This window comes from Cavia porcellus, unplaced genomic scaffold, assembly GCF_034190915.1.
Source record: "Cavia porcellus strain 051 isolate PalLab524CR breed Dunkin Hartley unplaced genomic scaffold, mCavPor4.1 scaffold_17, whole genome shotgun sequence".
In the NCBI taxonomy this organism is placed as follows: domain Eukaryota; kingdom Metazoa; phylum Chordata; class Mammalia; order Rodentia; family Caviidae; genus Cavia; species Cavia porcellus.
Genome location: NW_026947500.1, coordinates 11,212,690 through 11,233,782, shown reverse-complemented (window position 1 = coordinate 11,233,782; position 21,093 = coordinate 11,212,690). Strand labels below are relative to the sequence as shown.

Below are 21,093 nucleotides of genomic sequence, written 5' to 3'. Positions count from 1 at the left end.
TTAAAATGTTAGGTTTAGAGCCTGCTTATGCTCGTCTTCCTTTATTCTCTTCAGTATGGAAAAAGTGCAGATGTGACAATACACAGCTATAAAACTCCACTGATCTGATCATTTCTGGCATAATCAATGTTGTTGTTTATGGTAGGTGTTCAATAAGTAGCTGATGGATAAGTGAATGGTGACTCTACAGCCTTTCTGGAAGGTTGTGTATATACATGTAAAGAACGCGGGCTCTGGAATCAGGCTGCCTAGGTTTGCATCCCAGAGATTCCATTTTGTACCAGAATGCTTAGGCGGTTTTCTGCTTCAGTTTTTCTGTCTGTGAATGTGGGGATAGGATATTATTATGATTTGTGTCTAGATGTCCCCTCAAAGTCTCATGCAGTTATAGGTGGGGCTTTTTCAGGGGTGGCTGGATCTAGAGTGCGTGGTGCAATGCTGGGTTTAAGAGTGCTAGGATTAAGGGTGGGTGATTACTAAATCAGTCCACTGATTGAATTGGCACCACACTAATCCTGGTAGACTAGATGCAATATAAGGGGCAGAAAGAAGCTTATCTCCCCGTTGCTTGTTGCTTTTGATGTCTTCTGCTTGCTATGAACGGTTTCTCTTCTGCAATCCCCCTCTACCATGCCACCTTGCCCTGAAGTTAGCCCACGATGAACTAAAAACTCTACAAACTTTGAGCTAAATAAACCTTTCGCCCTTCAAGTTTAGGTGTCGAATATTTTGTCTCAGCAACAGAGAGAAGTAATTAAGACAAATATCCTCTATTGTTTGAAGTTACTGTGAAGATTAAATGAACTAGTAAGTAAGAAGGGGAAAACATTCTCTAGTACATATAATACACTCACTGAGTGCTGAGATTTCCTCCATAATCTCATTTCCTCTTGGGAAGTACTTGATACAACCGAGACAGGTGCAGGGATTTGGGTTTATGAACTAGGAGATCTGAAGTCATAGGACTGGTAAAGCAGTGGAGAGGTGTCTAACATTTAGTTCTGATTCAAGATCTGATCTTCTACATTAAAGGTATTTGTTTAGTTTTGAAGATGATTAAAAGATATGGAAAATGAATTCAACTAGCTTTGTTTTCAGTAAAGCTTATGGGTCCGTGTGAGGTCAAAATCACTTTCTGCAGTTAATGAAAGAGGTTGTATAAAGTAACGAAGATGAGACCTGGTGCTGTACACATAATGAGCCTTTCCTTATCAGAACACCTCAGTGACATGGGGGGAAGAGTCCAAGAAGCGGTTTAGAATAACTGAGGAAAAGACTCAATCAGCCCAATTTAAAACTGAATAATACCTCCCTTATTCGTTAGTGTGAGCCTTGAGCTTTTGCTGAAAATTCACTTTGCTCTAAAATGGCCTAATTTTTCCTTTTAATTTGCATTTCCTTCCTGCCCAGATGCAACTGGCAGCAGCCCAATGGTAGTTCCACGGAAACAACTGTGTGCCAGCACCTCAATTTAGATCTGTAACAGTGCTTTTTCATTTGTTTCTTTGCATAATTTGTCAAAGTTTGCAAGTTGCATGCCAAAATTCTGCCAATGAGGAGAGAAAGTTTGTTTCATCCTTCTGGGGTTTACTGTTACATCCTTCGTGAAAATATTAGCACATTAGCAGTTTAGAATCATGCTCCAGGTTTCTAGGCAATCAATATGAAAAAACTGAGCAACAAGGAAACTTAGGCACATTATTTATACATTTCGTGAGCTCATTCACTCACCCAGGGAAATCAGCCACCAGCTCAAGGTTAATTTTGTTTTCTTCTCAGCCAGGAACAGGGTGTACGATTACACACAGAGAGAAATGAGGGCTTCTTAATTGGCAAAGAGGAAGTCCTGTTGCATGAGGAGCTGTTCCAGTCACAGGAGGTCAATAGGAATGCTTTCGGATTTTAAAATCCTGCAGTGTCTACAATTTAATGGAAATCCTTCAAATCACCAGCATTCGGAGGCCCTGCATTAACTGTCTATAAACAGAAGAGGGCATCTCATCATTTCTTATGTTGGAGTTTTTGATTTTTTTTTTTTTTAAGTGAAAAAGGAAACTGACTTTTGAATGAAAATGAAAAACATTTTCTTTTCCAAATGAGTGAATTCAACAGTTCTGTGAATGTTTATAAAAGCTTGACTGTGATTATAAATGCTGTCTCACTTTCCAGCTTCCTGAGACCACAGAGTTCTAGTTGGAGACAAGTTCTACCGCTAATCAAGTGGTGGCTGTACATACAGTGTACTCAGATTTGAGGCACAACACCACACAGGTATCCTTGTCTGCTGGCCAGGCAGCCAGCTCATTTAGGTCATACTTCCTGATTCTTCTCGTGTTTAAACTCACTTCTTCTCAAAAGCCAATCTAGGTTTCCTTGAGGCTTCTATAATTGCTTGCAAGATATGTTTGTGATTTTTTCTTGAGAAGGTTTAAAGAGAAGGTTTAAAGTTTTAACCATATTATCTATTCCCCGACTGGGCTAAAATCCTAGGGAATTTTCATGTTAAATTCCACCATATACAAATTGGCTTTTTACTCAATACTTTGTGTATTCTTAAAGGCTCTGTTAATGATACCCTCAACAGTCTGTCCTAATAAGCACCATTAGAATGAAAATCTCAGAAACTACCTAATAGTTTAAACCACAGCCATTATAGAATATAGCAACAAGCCTTTGTTATTCTTTGTATTAAATTCCACAAGGAATACCAAATACTTTTCTTTTAGGCATGTCCATGGTATGTCCCTAGCTACTTGGGAAGCTAAGGCAGGGGTGTCACTTGAGCTCAGTTCCAGACCAGTGTGGACAATGTAGGGAGACCCTGTATAAAACAAAAGCAAAAATAAAAACAAAAATAAGCAAGCAAGCAAGCAAGCAGGAAAACAAACCCAAAGCAAAGACATTTTAGCCAAGAGGGAACTTTTCAATCTAATCTAATCTGGTCACGTAGAGAGGAGCAGTGGTTTGCTCAGGGTTACCCAGGCAATGACTGTCAGGTTTCAGGATTCTACACCCATCTTTCACCTTTTGGTCCAGCATTCTTTCCCTGCAGAATTTGGTTGATCTAAAATTTGCACTAGTCTAAAGATGTGTGGAACCCAACATTACTCTGCTTGTGATGCCTGTGCACCTGTGTTATTATATTTTATAATTTTGTGGATAGTTTAATTTTCTAAGTGAACAGCTCAAAAGCAGAATAATGTTTTGCTTCTTTTCCATGTTGTTCTAAATGTCTCAGCTTGTGTATCATCTGTCCATCACCGGGACAAAATACCTGCCATCACAACTTAAAGGAGGAGAGGTTGGGTTTGGCACACAGCTTCAGGCCATGGTTAGCTGGCTCCAGTGTAGAAACATCACAGTTGAAGGGTTTGATAGAGGACTGGTGAACTGGTAAATTATAAGTTGTCAGGAAGCAGGGTGAAAGGGAAAAGCCAAAGAGAAAGGACCAGGGACTATATGGTCCCCAATGTCACACTCCTAAGACTCACTTTCTTCAATTAGGGCCCACCTCTTAATAGCTCATCCAGTTACAAACCCATCAGTGGGGTTTACCTGGAAGCAGGTGGTTGGGCTTGGGTCCTGAATACCTAAATATTTAATTAGTTCTTCATATTACCCCATATTACCCTCATATTCCTAATTTAAAAAAACTTATTTGAAGGTAAAACAATTATTTTTGTTCCAAAAGATTTCATTTATGGTCCTACAAATATTTTTGCCTAATCCAGCTGATATCACTTTGAACAACGTTCCTTATCTCTTTTTCCTTCTAAAAGGAGGTATTTAGCTAACTTTCCTTTTTATGACTGTCAAAATCTCTTCTGTGGTGGCTAGGATTTATAGCAAAGTGGGAATGAAAGGAAAAGTGAATGAAAAAGTGGGAATGAACGTAGCAAGCAAAGGAAAGCAAATATGTACCTAACTCAAAGGAATATGCAAACATCAGTTGTAATTTTACAAAGAAGAGCACATGGACATCTAGTAGATTCCAGTGTATGTATTTCATTAATATACTACCTTAGTATATTAGTACATGGCACAAGCACCATTGAACAAGTACAGGAAGTCCTCATAGCTATGTGTCTTGAAATATTACGTGGGAGGACAGAGGGATCTGTACAGTTCATCTCTAACGGGATCGTGAAATCCTTACCTAGAAAAGATAAAGAATCATTCTGGTTCTCAGTTTCTGCTGTCCATCCCAGGCTTGTTAATCATATTCCCAGAGACTCTCATACAAAGCAAAGCATTACATTGGCTGATTTTAATAAATCATGTCAAACTGGCTACTTCAAAATGTGGAAGTTTTTTTTTTCTATAGTTATTAAGAAATGTACACATTTGTCATCTTTATCCCTGTGCTGGGGTTCAGGGAAAGAAGCGTGAGTTTCAGGAATGAGACATTTCATGTAAGAAGGAAGTGTTTGCCCTCAGAAAGTTTAGTGATTCTTTAAAAATCACCTACTTGGGTATTGTACATGCTTTTCTAGAAATAAATGTATTGCAAAGGGCCAATTTCTAATTTCAAGTGGGGTTACTAAAGAAAATCAATAAAGCAATGAATGTTGTTTCTTGCAATACCATAGGTATTAAATGAAGTCTAGAGGTCTAACCGAGATGACACGTTTCCCATTCTATCCTGCCCGATAGCCTGTCTTTGCTTCCAAACTCACTTTTCCTTTATTAAACTCACCCTTCATTAAACCTAATTAAATGCTGCTAAATTGTGGGGTTAATCTTGTTTGTTAACTTGACTGGATTAAAAGAGTACTGAAAAGGTGATTGATTGTGAGAGCACTAATCTCAATGGATTATGTATATTCTGAGTGTAGATTTTTCATTTATTTATTTTTATTAGTAAGTTTGTAGTATGTAAAGTTTGTAATGTTTAGATTCTTTGAGTAGTTAGTACTACCCCCGCGCCCCCCTCCATCTCTTGATTCCCTTCTGATTTGGAAAGAATTATCCTTCTATTTCCTATTATCTTTTATTTTGCTCTTTATTTATAATTTGGGTTTCTTTAAGCTTGTGTGTCTGACTTATTAACATTATGGTCTCAAGATGCATCTATTTTTCTACAAATGACTCAAATGTATCTTTCTTTATGGTAGAGTAGTACTCTGTGATATGTGAATACCACATTTTCCTTATCCATGCATCTGTTCAGGGTCATATATGCTGCTTTCAAGATTTAGCTATTATGAGTTGTGTTGCTATAAATATGGGAATGTGTGTGTCACTATAATGTTTTTTTTTTTTTTTTTTTTTTGAGATTTCATTATGTAGTCTAGGCTGGCTTTGAAATCATGACAATCCTCCTGTCTCAGCCTCCCAAGTGCTGGTGATGACAGGTGCACCACCATACTTGGATTAATATGATTTCTTTAACTCTTTGGGGAAAATACTTAGAAGAGAAAAAGCTGGGTCAAATTGAATTTTTAGTTTTAGTTTTTTGAGGAATCCTCAAACTGACTTCTACAGTGGTTGTACTAGTTACCTTCTCATTAACAATATTAAAAGATTTCCTTTTTCACTTCAGCCTCAGCAGCATTTGTCTTTATTTGATTCCTTGATGACAGCCATTCTTTCTGGGGTTAGATGGAAAAAAGAATGACAGATCAATCTCCTTAATGAATATAGATGCAAAATCCTTAACAAGATGATGGGAAACAAATGCAACAAATCATCAAAAAGATCACACATCGGGACCAAGTATGCTTTATCCCAGGGATATAAGCACGACTCAAATCAATAAATGTAACACAGCACTTAAGCAGAAGCAAGGGCAAAATCACATGGTTACTTCAGTCAACCCAGAGAAATCCTTGGACAAAATGCAACATCCTTTCATGATTAAAGAAGCTGAATAATTATAGAAGGAGCCTCTTTCAATATGATGAGACATTTATGACAAATATACTGTCAATATCATATTTAATTAGAAAAAAGAGAAAGTTTCCCTCTAAAATCAAGAACAAGACAAGAATGTCTTCTATCACCACTCCTGTTCAACATACTACTTGGAACATTAACAGGAGTAGTTAGGTAAGAGAAAGGCACAGAAGGGATCTGTATAGACAATTTCTCAAAACACAGCTCAATTTCCCTGACACTGCAGGAGTATTTCCAAGGCCCATTGCTTTTCTATAAAAATTCATTTACTACTTACCAGACTGGAAAGAGACAAGTCAATAGACTATTTTCTTCTACTATATTCTCAAAGATGATTAGATGGTGGTGGTTTTATTCTTCCCATATAAGCCCAGTTCTCAAACAGACATCAACTGGGTGGACAATAGGTCAGTTGTGCCTGATGCTGTCTATCTGGTAGCCCTCACAAATTGAAGGTGCAGCTCCGCAGACTGTTCCTGCTTCAAACGTAGTAACAAGACTGTGTGTCACATTTCTGACCAACCAGCTATAAATCAGAGGTTCCCATGACCTGCAGAGGTTCAGTAACTTGCTAGAAAGACTGGAAGCTAGACTGGGACTAAAAAGACAAGGAAACTTTACTTACCTTTGCTAGTGTATTATAAAGGTTTCAGTTCAGGAAAGTTAGACGAAAGAGATATTTAGGGCCAGGCATGGGAGAGAGGTGCTCCACCCTCTGAGACTCTCTGAGAAACTGGGAAGTTCATCAAATCCTGACTTGGAGACTTTTTACAGAGCCTAACTATCAATTTCCACTCACTTTCTTGGAGGTTGGCAGGAAAGGATGAAGGTTCCATCCCTCTAATCTTCTGAAGTTTTGGTGACTGACATCACCACAAGCTATCTAGGGGTTCCACACTAGGACCCTTGTTAGCATAAACTCAAATGTTATTGAAAGGGATTCATGATAAGTAGCTAATGATATTCCTTTGTATCACTCAGTCCAGGAACCCCAGGATCACTGCTACAGGAATCAGTGACAATAGCCAAATATACCTCTCACTATGCCACACAGTCACTATTCTGAGTACTTCCACATACAGATGACCTCTAAAGTGGGTGCTATTATTATCTCTATTTGGTATAAAGAATAACTGACTCTCAGAGGTATGAAGTGATTTGTTCAAGATCACAAACCCTATGGGTTCCAAAAGAGAATTTGAAATAAGGTAACCTGACTTTAGAAGACTCTGAGTTCTTTACATGTGTACTATATTGGATGACCAATTGACCTTTGGCCAAGTTCTTGGTTTAGGCCAGCCTGCTAAGTAGGAACCTACAACCGTGAATTATTCTTATTTCAACAGATTATTTGTTTATAATATGGGGACCAGAGCAGACATAAACTCAAATACCAGTGGGGTGTGTGTGTGTGTGTGTGAGAGTGAAGAGACTTCTCTCCGAAAGTCTGGTGACTGAGACTATTGAAGTAGCTGACAATAGACAGCTTAATAGGAAAAAAGGGATACACATTTATTATGTGCATGGAAGCACTGTGGGGAAAGGAGAAATCAACAACCCAATGTACCTTCTTCACAGCCGAGAAGGAAGTGGGTGATGCAAGTAATTTATTAGGGGATATAATTGGGCCCCCCAAAAAGATAGGAAGTTGCAATAAAGTTCACCTGGGCTCAGGTGTGATGTCAGCGTTGGTTTTCTTTCCTTATGTTAATCTTCCCTTTGGATAAGGTTGTTACATAGATAATCTTAGGACAATTGCATTCTTCTAGAAGAACTTTCCTTAGTTATGTAAAGAAATTCCAGCTCAGACTCCTTCTGCCTCTTTGAGACACACAAAGGGGAATGAAACAGGCAAATGGGCTAAGGTCAGAGAGACCTCGGTGTGGATGCTGTTTATTTCAAAATCCTCAGCATGACGAAGCCCCCTGTATTTTGGGATATTATTTTCTCAGCTCTGACAGGGTCCCAGTAGATAGCGTTAATGAGTGAAGAAGACTGGGTAGAGAATAACCAGATAACATTCTCTGTTTCTACTTTTCTTCCCATTTTTAATAAAGATAGTTTTGCAGAAAAATAGTTTTCCTCCATAAATAGAAAACGAATGGAGTATTGATGGCAGCTGACATTCATTCCTAGTGTCAGGGAGAAAATAGGGGCAAGTGGAAATTGTAGCGTATTGGAAATTATGTGCATTAGATAACAAAGAGAACCACCATTAGGTTTGGTATCACTAGGCTTATTTTCAGGGAAAGGCGGGTACTCATATTTTTATATTACATATGTGGATTTTTAATTGTTAACTCAATATTTTCAAGGTAACTGTGAGAGCTATATAGAAACTATTTTTCAGCCAGAGGGTATAAGTCTGTAGCTTCTGGAAGAGAAGATAGTTTGTAATTGTGTTTGGGGTTATGTGCAGGTGAAAAAATAGATGGAGAAACAGAATTATTTTGTACCTAATAGCCCCAAAGTCAGTAATGAATGACTGCTTTTCACCTTTTCCCTGGCCAAATCATGGGAGGAGTGGTTTCCAACTATTTATCTTCCTAGGCAGGGAAAGAAAAGCTATGGAAACTTTTTATTAATAACATGTTTATAGATTTACAAAGTAAAAAAGAAAACTTCATAAATATTTAAAATGAGTCAATATGGTCTATCGACAATAATAGGCAAGTGTTTCTGTGTACAGAATAATCTGCAATTGCTCTAGCAATTTACATCTTGATGGATGATTTATTTTATGTAGATTTTTGAATTCTTGCTTGTATTCTGGAAAAATATAGCTTTAGGCAATTTTTCCCTTCTCTTTTATTACTGAGATACTGAGAAAGTGTAGACAACAAATACACTTGAAGGGAAAAAGAAACCCGATTGATGTAAATCTGGCTCCAGCTATTTCCACCCTGACTGTGCAAGTGAGCATTGCTAGGGCTTTTCTGCCTCTCTCATTTTACTTATTTCTACCAGAACTAAAGTTCAAGAGCCTGCTGCTCAAAGGCTAAGATTAGGGAGACATGAGTGGGTAGGAAGGGATCAGGTTTATTTAAGAGCCAGAAATATTGGGAAGATAAAGAGGCTCAGTCTTAAAGTTGCGATTTGAGAGCTCAGAGGATGCCCAAGACTTTAACAGAACAGGAAAAGGCTGCATGTTGAATGAGGTCTTGGTCATCCAAAGTATTTGTCTCCTTCTTCTTCTTTACTGGATGTTGGCCTTCTGAGGGTGGTCCTATAGGTGCTTTTCTTTTCTTTTTTTTTTTAATTTTATTTAAGAAGAAAAGAAAAAAAAAACAGTGAAAGGGTACAGTTATACAGATTTACAGAAAAAAAAATGAACAGTAGGAAATCACTAGTTAATGGATTACATATTGCCATCTTAGAAATAATTGTTCAAGTCACAAAATTAAAGCTTGTAGAGTGGACATTCCAACAATGATACTGTAAAAGTTCTGTTCAATGATCCAATAAAACTCTGTGATATCATTTTCTATCTTATACACTTAAATATACATGCAGTTATATAGTTTAGAGCACTTTCTTTTCCTCTCTTTTGTACAATGACTATTACACATTTTGGGTTTCATTGCTCCCACGGTTCTCACTGCCTTTTTGGAAGAGAGTAAAACCAAATGTGACATAACAGAACAGAATCAGTCAAGTCAAAAGGGTGGACATAATAGATAATGTAAAAACATAATACAAGGTGATCAACAATGGTTACCATAATGCCTCCCGCTATCTCTAATAGAATTGCCTATATCATTAGTTATAATACAATTGAACAAAACAGTAAAGAACAAAACTGACAAAACCAAACCATTGGAGACATTGTAGGTCTTCAAAAGTAGATAAAAGTCAACGAGAATGGGCGTTATAATGAATCTCATTATCTTCTCAGCTGATGCCTAAACTTTCGAACCTGATACTATCCAGCAAAACAGAATAGGGGAACATCAGTCAAAAACAAGATGGTGAGAGTAATACAGGGCTTCAAATCGAGATAATAGAAAGTCAAAGTGGGTTACTATAATATATCCTGCTATTTTTTTCCCTTTAATTAAAAGGATAAAAATAAAAAAGTAAATAATGGAGTGGAGATTGAGATAAAAGAGGGCATAACAGCGAAGCAGCGCAGATCAAAACATAACCATTTAAGCAGAATAGTGTTTCACCACCAGATAATTCCGACCCAAAAGTAGTTACCATATTGACTCTTTCCTTGAAGTCCTTGAGTACAACTTCGTATACTGTAGCATTAAGTATATCAAAACAATGTAAAACCATTTAAGAGAATGACAGCATTACAGAGTATTTAGAATCGACTAACAGAAAATGAACAATGGTTTCTGTATAATCTCCTTGTCTTTAAAAGGTTTTTGCTTATACTATCGTACATAATAAAATCCAATAAGATACAACCTATTTAGACCATTGGAGACAGAAGAACAAAAGCTAGATGAGACTTCAAAACAAGATGATACTAAATCAGTATTACCTATTAAGATGTCATTTTCTCCAAAATAGCTGTTCCTATCATCCAATCTTCTCTGTCTCATTTCTGTTGAGCTCTTTTTCTGTCAGTAGCTGTCAGTTTGTCTTCATTTTGTTCTCTGCTCCATTCGTTGTGGCCTCCCTGCCACTATTTCTGGATTCTTTGTATTTTTCTTTTTTTAGAATATCCTGCAATACTTTCTGTAGAGTTGAATTGGTGGTTGCAAATTCCCCCAGTTCTTCTTTATCCTGGAAGCACCTTGTTTTTCCATCAATTTCCAGGGACAGTTGTGCAGGGTATCTCAATCTTGGGTGGAGATTATTATCTTTCAAGGCTTGAATTATTTCCCCCCATGCTCTTCGTGATTTGATGGTCTGTGCAGAGAAATCTGCTGTAATTCTGATGGGTGTTCCCTTGTAAGTGGTCTGTTTCTTGTCTCTGACAGCTTTTAATATTCTGTTCTTGTATTGAATTTCTGGAATTTTTATTATTATATGCCTGGGTGTTGCTCTGTTTGGGTTGTAGGTAGCTGGGGTCCTGTATGCCTCATACATCTGAGTATCTTTACCTTTTGCTAAATTAGGAAAGTTCTCCTGGATTATTTCTGTGAGTAGCATTTGTAGTTCACTTGTTTGTGTTCCTACTTCTTCTTTTATGTTCTTAGTCCTTAAGTTATGGATCCTCTTATCATCTTCTTGTCTTTGTATTATTGCTGTTTGTTTCTTTGTTATTTTTAAGAAGTTTTTCATTTCATTCTCCCATATTACAAGTCTGCCCTCCAGTTCAGATAGTCTGTCCTTAGTTTCTTTCAAGCTGTTATGCCAGTCTTGCATAGACTTCTTAGTTTCTTGGTAGTCCCTTTGAACCTGCTTCACGTACTCTATGCTTTCTCTGTTTTCTCCATCAAACAAGTCTCCCCTCTTTTTCTGTTCTTCCATTCCACCATCTGTTTTTTCCTGGGTGGTGCTTAGCATTTCTCTAACTATTCTGCATACTTCTAGCTTCAGGTCGTTGATAACTTCATTCCTGAATTGGTCTATGAGGCTCTCTATATGGCGCTTAATGTCTATTGGTGCGGTGTCCGCTATTACCTGTTTCTCAGAATTGGGGGCCGAGGAGCCTTTCTTTCTTGCTGCCTTTTCCCATATTCTCTGTTCCTTATATATGCAAGCTTACATAGGAGGCCCAGCTTCCCTCCCTGTCAGCCACAGCCTGATCAAATTGCGCTGGCTAGGTGTTCCCGCCCACCGCAGCGCACCAGGGAGTTACGGACTAGGCAGCCTACGCGGGAGTCGCCCCTCCGGGTCACCATCAGGCTCTGGGATCTGGGTTGGGCCAGCCTACCGAGTCCACCAGCAGCGTCACGCAGGCCAGGCACTTTTCACCAATCCCGTCCGAGAGGGGAATGTGTGGCTGGAATCGCCACCACGCCCTGCTCCCGCAGGACTGCCCGAGCCCAGAAAGTCCTCCGCTGGAGTCAAACTGTGGTAGAGTGTCAGTTTCTCTCACTCACCTCACCACAAGTCAGTGTACGCCTCCCTGCCTGTCCTGTTTTCGACTCCGTTTGCAGACTCCCGTTCTCAGAGCTTCCGCGCGTCTCTCTCCTTGCCGAGCCGCTGTAGAGGCAGTCGCCGCACGGCGGGAAACCCAAATCGCGGCTTCCAATGGCACGGGGTCCAGCCTCCACACCGAGGCTTTTCTGTTCCTGTTTTAGCACCAGGACTGCATTCCAAGTTGGTTTCTCTCAGCCCAGTTCGTTCCTGAGTCAGCAGAGCATATCTCCACCGGCTTATGTCTCCTTAGTCCGCACCATTCCTGACTTCTGAACCAAGCCTTTCAGAGAGCCTCTGTAGTATCTGCTATCTGTCCACCATGTTCTCCCGGAAGTCCCTATAGGTGCTTTTTTAAAAAAAAATTTATAAGTACATGTTTGCAGTACAGACTTACTACATTGATTTGTTAATTTGAGATAGGGTCTCTTATGTAATTCAGGCTGCCCTTGAATTCACTATGTAGCCCAGGCTGGCCTTGAACTCAGGGCCATTCTCTTGTCTCAGCCTCCTGAGTGCTGGGATTGCAGGTGTGTGCCACCATGGCTGGCTCATAATCATTGCATTTATCATCGGAAATTGGTCCGTGTACGTAACACACCTGAATTCTTTTTATGTCCTCCTTCCCTCACCTCTTCTCCCCTTAGAACTAAAGATTAGGGAAAAGTGTAACAAAGATCATTAGATGTTCAGAATTCTGTAAGTATAAAGATAGATTAGTAGATATCACTGAGGCAAAAAGGAGGGGACATTAAAAGGATTATGGAGCAGAAGGGGAAAAGAAGAGGGAAGCAAACTGCTAAGGCCAAGGTCCTGAAAACGCTGCCTTGTTACGTGATGAGAATGCAGTTGCAGGTTGGAACATGGTAATCGCTCCTTTTAAAGTTAATATGTAAAAATTCAAAAGTGGGACTTTGGTACGGTAGAGTAGGGAACATAATGAACTCTCTTCTCAACAAAAAAATGACAAAACTTGACAGTATTATACAGAACAGCCATTTCAGAAATCTCAGATGTTGGTCAAGAGCATACAACAAATTGGGAATAGTTTATTTACAAAGAACTATTGCATGATGGGTATAATGCTAGTTCCTCGTGAAATTTTATTTTTTTTTATTTTTTAAATTTTTAAAATTTTATTTTAAAGAGGGTAACATTAAACAGAACAAAACATATTCAAAGAAAACAATATAAGAGACTCAGATTTCAAAGCAAGACAACTGGAGATCTTCACTGTCTATCATATTGTCTCTTGTTTTCTTCCAAATAGTTGTCCACATCTTCACACACAATGAATTTATACAAGACAAAATAGTATTAAACTGATCAGAACAGGATGATGAAGGCATTTTAGGTCTTCAAAACCAGACAAGAGGGAAATCACCAGTGGCTGCTATAAGGTCTTTTGTTCTCTTCAAAAGAGCTATCTATATCTTCACGTATGTTGGAATTAAACAATACAAAACAGATTAAAGTCACTCTAAACAAAGAATAATAATATTTCTGTATTTCACATCATGACTACTGAATCAACACTGGGTACCTTAGTGTCTCTTTTTCTTCAAAGTAGCTGTTCATTTCATCGTGCATTGTATAATCTATTCTCATAAACTGCTTAGGGGAAGTTCTATGCATGCATGAGTCTGTAAATGTATAACTTTCCTTTCTGTATTAAAGGGAAAAAACCCAAAACAAGACAAACAGAACAAATTCCTAGAAAAACATGAAGCAAAAAAGACAAATAAACAACAATGGGAAAGAGCCCAGAACACTGAGGAACTCTTGAAGATCATTATGTAAAATAACAACCAGAGTTATGCTAATACCACCTTGTTTTGAAGGCCTATATTGCCAGTGCAGTTTTAACCTGAGCACCCCTCTTTCTACCCTGGGATGGTTTGGCTCACATAGGGCAAACCATGAAGATAAGGAAGTTGACTGGAAGAAGTTGACTTAATTTGGAGAGGAGAGCAGAAAATCCTATACTCACAGGTATTGTCAAAAACAGTTGGTAAATAAGGAAAGTCAATGTAATTATCCTGATACAGTGGCCTTGGGTTTGGTAAGCAAGAAACCAGCATAACAGTGAGAAATGTAACAGGGAGATAAATGGAATGAGACAGCCATGGTGATTCTGGTAAGCTCTCTCTTAGCCTGGCCTAGATGTCCAAGGCTGAATACAGTCTCGGCAGTTATCCACAAATCTTGGCTCAGTGTGAGGCTGTCAGCTGAGAATCTCTCCAGTGGAAAGTACAAGGTGGAATAAGCTTGTAAACAATGTGCTTGTAGATTGAATAGAGTCCTCTTCACTCACAAAAGATAGGTCTAAATAGTAACTTCCGGTACTCATGAATGTGGCCTTATGTTGAAATAGGGTCTCTGCAGATGCAATTAATATTCTTCAGGTTAGCTTATTCTAAGTCACTTTATTTTATTTATTCATTACTTTGGTACCTGGAATCAATCTCAGGACCTCATTCTTGCTGGTCAGGCACTATACCACTGAGCCATATCCCCGGCCCCTCTAATTGTTTTAAATCTGATGACCCCTATTTTTAAAGACAAAGGAGAAGGGGATTTAAGACACAAGAACACAGGAGAGGAAACAGGGACAGGGAAGTCCCATGAAGGTGGAAGTAGAGATTGGAATGATGCGTTCCACGGAACGCCAAAGACTGCTGGCATCCATCAGAGACTAGGAGAAAGGCCTGGAATAGATTTTCTTTGTAGGTCTTTAGAAGGAACCAATCTTACTGAGAGCTTGATTTCAGAATTATGTTCTCTAGATCTGTGAGAGAATTAGTTTCTACTGTCATAAACCAGTCAGTTTCTGGTAATTTTTAAATGGCATCTAGAAACGAATGCATTTGATGTTGAGCATGTATGGATAGGTAGATTAATTTCCTATTTGAACATAGTACAGGAGTGTTGTCTTCAGAGAAGTCCTTGTCTTCTTTCTGGTCCCATCACTTTTTTTTTGTAGTTTAAAGGTTAAATTTATTCAATTAAGAGATGCACACATGGACTATAAACACTGCACAGATGACTTTATTCAGAGTCAAGCACAGAGATATAACCAGTGCTAACCTATTTTGTGGATACTCTTGCTCTTTTGTCCCAAGAAGAGTTTGCACCGTTAAGATTCAGACTTAGCTTTGGGAACTTTCCTTTCGTCAATGTCATAGTTCCATCCATTTTTCTTTTTTTCTGAAAAGGCAACTGCATCTTCTTTGGTACCAGAGGTTAGAACCATGTTGGACAAGGAATAAGCTGTTGATGTCCAATCCATCAAAGGGTTTTCCCATCGCTCCCTGATATCAAACTCCATTTTCCATTTCTTCGTGTTGTTCACCCCAGACTGCATATTATTGGAAGCAGGAACAGAGATCCTAACTTTTTAAGTTCTTTTTTAAAATTTTATTTTAAAGAGATTAAGATAAAAGAGGACAGAACAAGGTAGATCAGAACAGAATAATGTCAGTAACACAGCACTTCGCAACAAGACAACCGGATATTAACAGTAGCTACCCTAATGTCTTTTTGAAATAGTTGAGCATACCTCCATATACAATAATATTAAATGTAACAGAATAGTATAAAACCATTCAAGAGAATGAAAGTATTACAGGGCATTCAGAACCAAAAAACAGAAAATGAACAATAGCTACTATATTATCTCATTTTCCATAAGCTTTTCTAGTTCTGATGTACTCTTCTGGAAGGCCAGTTAACATAGTGATATCTAGTTTTTCATCAACTGTTTTAAATTGCGTGTCTTGAATTTGGTCCTGTGCCAGCCTCCACATGGATGTGCTCAACAACCTGGCCAGAGTCCTGGAAGTGGAAATGGTAGCTGTAACCACCACCCTTCTCCCCAGCAATGCTTGCCTCAGCACCACTGACATTGAGTCCCTCACCATGTGGCCAAACAGCCGGATCTGGTCCTATCACTTCTGAACATTGAACTTTGGTGAACTTTGATTTTCTTATTGTCAAATGAGCTTCCTTGGAGAAGCTGTGTTGACTAAATTTGATTGTGTCAACTTGATTGACTTTAGAGCTGCCCACAGGGTTGGTGGAACATACTGTTGGGTATGTAGGTAGGTAATAACTGTTATTTATGCCTATCTTAAAGGCTTGCAGCCCCACTTCTGTGTTTTACTCTACATTTGTATATCCCTCAGGAAAGAGGCAATGGTTTCTTTTTTCTTTTTGGAACCAGGAATCGAATTCAGAATTTCATGCTTGCCAGGCAGACAGCATGCCTCTGAGCTACATCCCCTCCAGTAGAGCGTTTCTTGAGGAATTTGTAGTCTTAGGCTGGTAGAGAGGTTCCATTAATCTCAAGGTGAAAGAAACAGTAGGTATTGAACATATTCTGCTTACTGATTATGGGGAGTTAGGATTATGCACCTAAGGGGAAGTTTTACCCTTTCAAAAAGATGCTAGAGATATTCTTGGCTATACTGCAATTTCCCTTACCTGTAAGGTATGGCATACACAGTATGAGATCCAAATCTGTGTACATTTGTATCCTCTTTGCTGAACATATTTATTTATATGCGTGCCTTACTGTGTTTGTGGCTCAGGGTCATATGTGGTGAAACTAAATGGGATCACAGACCTCGGAATTATGTACCAGACCAGCTGTCTGAATCTGGGATTATCTCTAGTTATAAATAGTGACTGGGCACAGAATTTACTAGCAAAATTAAGGGTTATAGGGCTTGGGCATTTGGGGAAAAAAGGAAGAAAAGGCTGCCAAGAAGTCCAAGTATAAATTAACTCTGCAGGAGCAGAGCAATAGCAAGCTATGGGCAACTTGCAGTTGATGACACTAAAGCTCTCATGGAAAGGAAATGTATGAATTGGTAAAGAAGAAAATACAAGGTATTTGAGACACTAAATCCTTTTGACGTTGGAGCTGTATTACTTGTTTTCAAAGAATAGTTTAAAAGATTTCACTCTTTACAGATATTTTGTGTGAAAAAAGGAATTTTTTTGGTGATTGCCATAAAAAACTATATGTATTTTCTTGTAAAGAATCATGTGTTGTTAAAATCTTTGATATTATAGAAATTACAGTAGACTTAGACTGCACTCCATTATTATTTTGATAAAAAATTATTCCACACAAATGGCATATAAATTACGGGGAAATTTAGAAGCTGCAGTTGAGAATACATTTTTAAAAATTACTCATTTTCCACCATTCAAAGATAATGACATTGACATTTTTTGTGTGTCTTCCCAGATATACTATATTACACATGTTAAAATGGACTTTCATACTATTATTGAAAAATTCTTGATACTGATTTGGATTTTACACAGTGATCATTTTAAGGCACTTTAAAAAGGATTTAATTTATATAGACCAGGATGTATTTCTTTACATTTTTGAAATGTATTGGTACTTGTTTTGGACAAGAATCTTTACCTATCCAATCTGTCCATGTCACTGTCCCTATCTGTGTCTGTCTGTCTATCTATCTATCTATCTATCTATCTATCTATCTATCTATCATCTGTCTATCTAGTTGTCTGTCTATCATGTTATTTCTCCTGTTTCTGGCTCTGGCTCTCTCTTTCTCTCCCCGCACTGAACCCTTTCCTGTATTCAGGGTAGGCAGAGCCTCCCTTCTATGGTAGAAGCTGAACAGGCCAGATCCACAGTGCTCACCCTGCTGTGCTGCTGAGATTTAGAATCCAGAGCGCAGTGGCTGCAGAGGTGGGAGTCACACCAGTCTGCTCTGTGACCTACTTTCTGTTTTGGGCTTAGCTGCTGCCTAGATGCTCTTCCTGGTATTCTGCTGGTCTGTTTCTCCATGTATTCTGGTAGCTACCAAACAAGTCTTTAAAACATACTCTTTCTTTCTAAATTAGCAGGTTGTTTTTGTTATTTACAACCAAGAACTTCAGTGGGTAGACCTCTCTTTCGTCCAGAAAATAAAAAACCTAGTTGTTTTCAGTAGGATTGTAAAACATCTAGATTTTTTGTTTTCTTTCCACAGGAGCCTAGGAATGTAAACCAGAAATAATTTTGGAGATGACCTTGTCGTCTGCATATATCGAGGGCATTGTATGCAGAACTAGAAAGATGACTGGGCTCACTGTCACTTGCTATCTGTGGGACAATGGGAAAATCAGTGTTCTAGCTGTTTTACTCAGTGAAAGGAATTAGACTTGAATTGTCTAACTGAGAGAGGGTATGAGAAAGTTAGACTTGAATTTTCTTCAGATTTGGAGTTTTATTATTTTAAGCAGAACCAGAACCTTTGGACTTCAGCTCATAGCACCTAATTCTGAATTCCCAGTCCCAGTAATTACATAATTCTGAATGAATATAAATAATAATCAAAACATCAGAGAGTATGAAAGGAGTAGATCTATATTCTACTGAAAGTTTAAACTCATTTGACTTTTTTGATGAGTCAGTAGCAATACAGATATCTAGCTGGAATAATTTATATGGATCAAGGAACACTGTGCTCACGTTCCTAGCTAAAAACATGGAGCAGTCTTTGCAGTTATAACTCCTAGTTTCCCCTGTTGTAACCTCTCAATTCAAAGAAAAAAGTTCTTGTATCTTATTAACAGTGTAAGTGTGATGCTTTTCTTTTCAGCCTTTCGAGGACTCAAAAGTCTTATTTTAGGTGTAACTTTGAAGATTAGAGCTGGACATAGCCGCCTGTGTGTTCAGAGTGAGGCAATGTCAGTGAACCTTAGATGCTTAGATAATGAGTATTTTCATCCATTTCCTTTGATGCAAAATCCAACATTGAAAGGAACATAAATATCCATAGGATTTTACTACTGGAAAAGGTCTCGTCAAATTTCTATATTTTACAGACGAGAAAAAGAGACTGAGATATTAAGGAACTTGCCCAAGGTCATGTAACTAACTTCAAGTTCAGCAATAGATCTGAGACTAGAATCTAGGATTCATCATACCTGCAGGAATATGACGGTTAAGATGATAGTTCTCGTGATTCCTGCTGAGATGTAGAGCCTTGTTTATGTAAACACAATAATGAAATGATGGTTAATAATCAATTTCACTCCAGTTTGATTACTGTTATGTGTGCTAAAAGAGTTAACTAAAAAACCAAGACTGAGAATTTAAAATTGGCTGCTAATGATTTATTTAAGTACTTTAGGTTAGATTCAGGCTTCAACTTGTTAAAAATCTGTTACAATTAATACTAATTCATTCAAGTTCATTTACTCTAAAAGCTTGACTTGGTGTATTACAAAGTAATCTAGTTTATTCCTTGAGACAGTTGATTGGAATATTAATGTTGATATAGAGTGAGTGGTGGGGCCGTATAACCTCTGCTCTGATTAATAGCCTATCATTTCTTTGTCAAGAATTTGATGTATACATAGCAGTGATGCCATTTTCTCTTGAAAAGGATAAAGTTTATTTAGTTAGATTTTCCTCTGAAATATTTTTAATATATTAAATTTTCTTGATGCTTATTTAATTAAAACTAAAGCAGAATAACAAATCTTTAGTAGTGTATAATGGCTTAGCTAAAGTGGGGTTATGAAACTAGTGAGTTCTGATAAATAATACCCAAGTAAGTTAAAAGGGAGCAGAGATGAAAACCTCACTGGGATTGAATTCAGAAATATGTATGTGGATTTATTTTTGTGGTACTGGGAAATGAACCCAAGGCTTTTGCTCTGAGCTACTTTCTCATCATTATTACAAGTTTTTGTTAATATGTTTTGTTTGTAGTACATAATAGTTGCATTCATCTTGGGATTGTATCTTGATCATTTCCATTGCCCCTCCCCTCGTTATTTTTTTGTTGTTTGTTTCTGTTTTTGAAACAGGGTCTACTAAATCACTAAATGATCCACCTGGACTTCCAATCCTTCTGCCTCAGCCTCACAAAGTGCGGGGATTACAGGTGTGCGCCACCATGCCCGGGTTATTTTGGAATCTTGGTGTTTAAGGTGTAGCTGATCTGAGGTGTTAGACCTGCTCTGCCTCTTTCCATATTTCACTGTCGCTGCTTCCCCACTTAGAGCTCCTCTTTCATTTTCTGCTTTTGCTGTGCTGACCTTTTCTTTCTTGCCAGTAAGAAGCTAATGGGTCTCTTTTCATACATAAAAAAGTAGGTTTTTGTTTTTTAATGACTTAAGGTTTGTGGATAGTTATTTAAGTGAAAGGGCCCACTTGAATAATATAAAACAATAAAAAACTTTTCCATATTTAGAGATCTTGTGTTTCTATATTGTTTTGTGGGAAAATTTCCTGGCAAAGGAGTAGCTTTTAAAACTCAGTAGGAGCAGCTCTGCTGTGAGATATTTTTCCCTGTGTGGTGTTGCTTTCAGAGTTTAGACCGTGACAGGGACATTTCTGGAGTCTGTGAAACATTGTTAGTAGGAGACTAACAGAAATGACGTGGAGGTTGATAGAACTGTGGGGGACTGGTGGCAGCTGAAAAGATAAGAAGTATGAGATATAAATGACCTTTATTTTGAGAATGCGGGAAAAGACACCCCTGATCCCCTGGGGTGCAGCATCTCCTCCCGGGGTTGGCGATCTCTCCATGGAACACATGGAGTGGAGGCATATAAGTAGCCTTGGTTTGGGGTGGAACCTAAGGGGGCATTAGGGATGTACAGGTAGCCCATTGGTCTTTGTTTAGATAATGAGTATTTACATCCATTTACCTATGGCGCCATAGGTAAATTCCTAGGGGTGGGGAGATGGAGCTCCTTGGTTCTGGCTGAGGCTTTTCCAGCTACAGTGTCCGGCCTGGGCCAAAATTCTTTCATATCCTGTCTTATGATTATTATTATGAAAAGGGGTGAAGATTCCTTTCTTTAACTGCTTCCTGCTGGAAGAGGGCACTGTACTGGGGTCTAGGGGAGTTGATGGGATGATGGTTATGCCCAGGTAGAAGCTGGTGCCAGGTGTTTTAGCTGGACAACTTCACTGGTAAATGCATGTATGTTAGACTGGAAAAACAAAGAGATAAGATGTTATGAGGAGGCATGACACTGTCATATTTAAGGACCCAGGTGAGGTAGAAGGAAATGTGCCTTTGATTTAGACATGTCATTATATCAGGACCACGTTGAGGTAGAAACATTTCCATGGTAATGCAGAATTCTGAAAATTAAATGTGGGGTTAGGAGGAG

General features: G+C 38.4%; 1 protein-coding gene across 1 annotated transcript; it reads right to left on the bottom strand.

Moving 5' to 3' along the window:
- Positions 1-15,070: 15,070 nt before the first annotated feature.
- LOC100724005 (NADH dehydrogenase [ubiquinone] iron-sulfur protein 4, mitochondrial-like) lies at positions 15,071-15,854 on the bottom strand. The gene is made up of 2 exons (XM_013150153.1): positions 15,631-15,854; positions 15,071-15,332 (listed from the first exon to the last, which is right to left on the bottom strand). The coding sequence occupies exons 1-2, from the start codon at positions 15,852-15,854 to the stop codon at positions 15,071-15,073; spliced, it is 486 nt and encodes a 161-aa protein (XP_013005607.1).
- Between the last annotated feature and the right edge of the window lie 5,239 nt (positions 15,855-21,093).

Bases quoted from the DNA above. Each gene is read 5' to 3' on its own strand.
- LOC100724005 (XM_013150153.1), bottom strand. From the start codon at position 15,854: ATGGTGAGGGACTCAATGTCAGTGGTGCTGAGGCAAGCATTGCTGGGG. The intron at 15,333-15,630 runs AAAAGCTTATGG...AAAAAGAACTTA, and splicing joins GAAGAGTACATCAGAACTAG to AAAAGTTAGGATCTCTGTTC.